Raw genomic sequence first — 4625 nt, 5'->3', positions numbered from 1 at the left:
ACGTGATAAATCTAAATCAAAGCTTTACATACTTAATTTGCATTGGAAGATAGTGGGGTGATAATTTTGTACGGGTAACCCTTGATAAAAATTCAGTGACAAATTCAATCTTCAACGGTTGAAGTCGTCAACTCCTTGTGAAACACTAAACGCCATTTCCTAAACATTCTACGTGACGAAGTGGGGCAGCAAGAGTTCAAGAATCATGTACATTATTCGAAGACATAGACAACATAAATTTATGTGATGAAGCCAAATTTATATTTGATTATAACTGATGTTTAATTTATCGTGTTTATGACTTGGCAATAAGTTAGACTTAGTTATATATTTCACTTCACTTTCGGTTAGGAATGGAATTTCAAAAACGAATGAGCCAGATCAGGACACTCTCAAGTCTCATACCCCAATGGTCCCATACGAACTAATAATAATAAAAGAATGGAGTGGTTGAAACAGGCCTCAAGACACAAACAGATTAGGACGACTTATGAACCTACAAAACATTGACTACTTCATCACCTTTCATTTATTCAAAATTTAAATAACTTAATCAGATCTCCATTAAATGTGTTTTGGAAACAAGTTCGGCAGTAAATTAAGGATAGGATCGAGCTCGGTCCAAGAAAGCCAAAACAAAAGAGTTTCCCTTTCGAATTTGAAATTAAGAATAAATAAATTTTTATTTTTCTCACTTTAGATATCTCTTCACTTGAAGATATTAATCTATATAATTTATATGATCCTTGATCTTTCTAGATGGCTACATAAGATGAAACCTTGCTTTCTCCACTTTTAGTTTATTTATATTTCCATGCAGTTATATTTTATTTCCTAATTTTGATTCCATCGCATCAACAACGGGCCGTGTCATGTTGGCAAAGTTACCATGTGAGTGTCAAACTGAGGCAAAGACATTGCATCTATTTAGAAATTGTAACAACAATACATTTATAAAACGAATAGAAACTAATTAAAATCAAACTTGAGTAAAAGTAGGGGGGAAAATGCAATTGATATTTAAAAAAACAAATGACCAAAGACAGAGACTATTTAATATGGTTATGATCAGCTTTTACAGGTTAGAAACGATAACGTAGCCGGCTGACAGAAGAGCAGATAATTGAATGCAAATAGAAGAAGACGAAGTCAATTTACCAAGAAATTCACCGCTAGAGAAGATATATAATTGAGGTATTTATCGTTGTTATTCGCATTAATAGCTTAAAAAATAACTATGTTCTAGATCACATTGTCACCCCCGTATTCGTTTTATTGATGCCTTTCAATGATATCTATTGAGGTGTAAATGTTTGTCAATATTGAGTTAGAAATTTTCTTCTTTAGTAGAATCCTTCGCAGGACTCTTGAAGTTTACGTTTGATGGCCGGGGTCTGTAGGGGCTATGTTTGAGAGATGAAAAGATAAAGAAAAACAAAATGAAGTAACATCAAATGTTATTAACTAAATAAATAAACTTTTTGGATAAAATTTATTAATCTCATTTTATTTAATATTTTACTTTTTAAAAGTTTGTGATACAGAAAAGAATGTATAGTAAAATAATAATTATTTTAATGTTATTTACTTTTTTCTATTTTCCTTGGTCGGGACATTATTTACTTTTAAGCAATAAAATACTAACTATTTTATTTCATTATGAAATATACACATAAGATAATAATCCCCAGTTTACAACAAAAATACGAAAAGGAAAATCCTGTCTCAACACTGAATTAAACTTGGACATTATTATATTTTGTTTCTAAACGATTTTATTGACTACTTTTTAGAGTTGAGTTTAAACCATTAATAATAATAAAATTTTATTAAAATATATATTTATTATAAGTTTATATTTTTAATAAGTAAATATCTTATTTTATAATGAAATATTTTTACTATTGATCATTTAAACTCAATACTAAATATTTAAGTTCGCATAACCAGATCATTTAAAGTAATGTTAACCAACATTTACGATTCAAAAATTATTCAAACAACGAGTCACTGAAACTAAGACCTTACTTGTACGTTACGAAGTCATAGTTTAGCTCAACTCTGCCCATGTTTCCTTTTCTTTATCTTCTAGACTTTCTTAAAACAAAGGCATTTAATTACATCTAGTTATCATTGATTTTGCAGAATAGAAAAATTTACACTTAGCAAGGCAAAGATACTAACTAGTTCCATTTGAAAATAGCTATATAATAACATACAGTTTTTTTTATTGTTGATAAAATCAAATCAAGAAATGAAATACCAATTGAAGAAATTCAAGTTTGACCCTTAATCTAATTTTAGAATACACAACGACCACAAATCTTTATTTTATTATGTAAAATCGGCTGTATAAATTATAATATATTATTCAACTCGATTAAAATTTGATTTCATAATATGTAAGTCTGAAAAACAAATTCCTTTCTTTAATACCCAACCAAATGTAAGAAATTGATTTCCTGCGTAAAGGGTAAAACCGAAAAAAAGGGAATTAAAGAAACATAATATTAATTAATTTTAATTAGTGAAATCCATAATTAATTAAAGTGAATAGTTATTTAATAAATAAAAAAAACTTTCATTCTCTAACGTAAGAGCAACCAAATTCCGTTGAAATTACGAGTGCAGAAAGGACAAAATGATGATGAACGGGTAATTAACTAAATAGTAAAAGAAAAAAGAAAGGGAAGAAGATGCAGTTGATGTGGACATGATAGGGAGCAAGAGAACTATGGTGTTCCGTAGCGCAGAAAATAGAAGGCACCGATGAGAAAGAATAATTGAAGAGGAAATAGGATGCTTCGTGCTTGCATCGTAGCAGCTCAGTTGAAAGTCTCCGAAACGTTCAACGTTTCCCCTTTCTCCCATTATATATACCCCTTTCCACTGAATTTAGACACACCCGCACAACTCTCTTATCCACAATTCCACATTAAGTTTTCAAAAACACCTTCACTCTCTCTTCTATTTCTCCTTTCTAAACGTAATAAACAAAAAAAGCACTTCCACTTGAGTGATACTCATGGCAAACCCAGCGGAACTTTCAGCTCTAAATCGCATTAAATTACATCTTTTAGGTGAACTCTCTCCACTCCCCATTTCCCAAAACGAACAACAACCCTGGTTCCAATTTCACCAAACAAACCCTAGCCCCTCTAAATCCCAATCTTCCTCTTCTGACTCTTCAATCTCTTTGAATCATTACTTCACCGACCTCCTCGAAGCTGAAACTCAAGTTCCCCTCTTTGAATTCGACTCCAAACCCCAAGTGATCGACCTCCAAACCCCGAAACCTCTAGCATCAAATTCGAGTTCTTCACCTCAACAATCCCAAGAGAAGAAGCCTCAACTCACTCGGAAACCGTCGCTGCAAATCTCTCTCCCGAACAAAACCGAGTGGATCCAATTCGGAAACCCGGATCCGAACCCGGAGGTGTTCGTGAAACAAAACCAACCCGAGAAGAAGCACTACCGAGGGGTGCGACAGAGGCCGTGGGGAAAATTCGCCGCCGAGATCCGCGACCCCAAAAAGCGCGGGTCGAGGGTGTGGCTCGGAACCTTCGACACCGCCATCGAAGCCGCCAAAGCCTACGACCGAGCCGCGTTCAAGCTTCGCGGCTCCAAAGCCATCCTTAACTTCCCTCTTGAAGTCGGCGCGGCGGTTGCCGACAACGACGGCGAGAGAAAGCGCCGCCGTGAAGAGGAGGAAGTGAAAGCGCTGGTGAAAAAAGAGAGAACCGTGGAACCGGAATTGAATTATATTAGCGAGATGCCTTTAACGCCGTCTATTTGGACGGGGTTTTGGGACAATGATGTCAAGGGGGTTTTCAACGTGCCGCCGTTGTCGCCGTTATCTCCCCTTCCTTCTTTAGGATTTTCGCAGCTTATGGTTGTGTGAAATTTCTCATTTCGGCTTGCGTTTACCTTTTGGTTTTTTACTGCTTCCTGTATAAGGATGAGTACAGTGTACATTTTGATGATTTTATTTATTTAAAAATCATTATTTATTCAATATTGTTTTGCTTGAATTTCAAGTGTCTACGTGGTTAACTTTGAATCGTTAAGTTTAATTTTTGTCCTTTGAAAACCGTTGTTAATGACTTCAAGTTGATCATTGAGACCATCATATTTTTAGACATTCTCTAAAGCCAAGCTCGACCGTAATGGATAGAGTTTTAATATGAAACTATATTAGTTATTTTTACATTTTTAAAAAGTAATCGCATTTTTTTATATTTATTGAATATTTATCTTTATTTACATTTTTATATTTGGTCAATATTCAAAGATTAGTTAATTAAAATTTGATTTTTATATTTTTACAAATTAATAAAAAAATTAATTAAAATCATAACAAATCTGGTACAAAATTACAAAATTATGTAAGTAATATTAAAATTCAACAAATGTCATATGCTAAATTGGTTGAGACATATGAAAGCCTTTAAATACTAGATATATCTTTATTAATATACTGTGAGTAAGTAATATAAATGAATTAAATATTATATCTAACTCAACTTAAAGTATTGAGTAAAAAATAATTTTACTTATATGTTGTAAAACTTTCACTCTTTTAATTATAATTTATAGAGATACAGAGTTGTCTAACCTCTAAATTG

General features: G+C 32.8%; 1 protein-coding gene across 1 annotated transcript; it reads left to right on the top strand.

Moving 5' to 3' along the window:
- Nucleotides 1-2907: 2907 nt before the first annotated feature.
- On the top strand, nt 2908-4130 carry LOC113849562 (ethylene-responsive transcription factor 5). Its single transcript, XM_027479556.1, has one exon. It carries the CDS (start codon nt 3026-3028, stop codon nt 3899-3901), a length of 876 nt encoding a protein of 291 aa, XP_027335357.1. The 5' UTR covers nt 2908-3025; the 3' UTR covers nt 3902-4130.
- The last annotated feature ends 495 nt before the right edge of the window (nt 4131-4625 follow it).

Source organism: Abrus precatorius, unplaced genomic scaffold (assembly GCF_003935025.1).
Source record: "Abrus precatorius isolate BTA unplaced genomic scaffold, Abrus_2018 Scaffold9, whole genome shotgun sequence".
NCBI lineage: Eukaryota > Viridiplantae > Streptophyta > Magnoliopsida > Fabales > Fabaceae > Abrus > Abrus precatorius.
Note: the sequence above shows the minus strand (reverse complement) of the source record. Positions and strands in the feature narration are given on the sequence as shown.

Bases quoted from the DNA above. Each gene is read 5' to 3' on its own strand.
- LOC113849562 (XM_027479556.1), top strand. From the start codon at position 3,026: ATGGCAAACCCAGCGGAACTTTCAGCTCTAAATCGCATTAAATTACAT.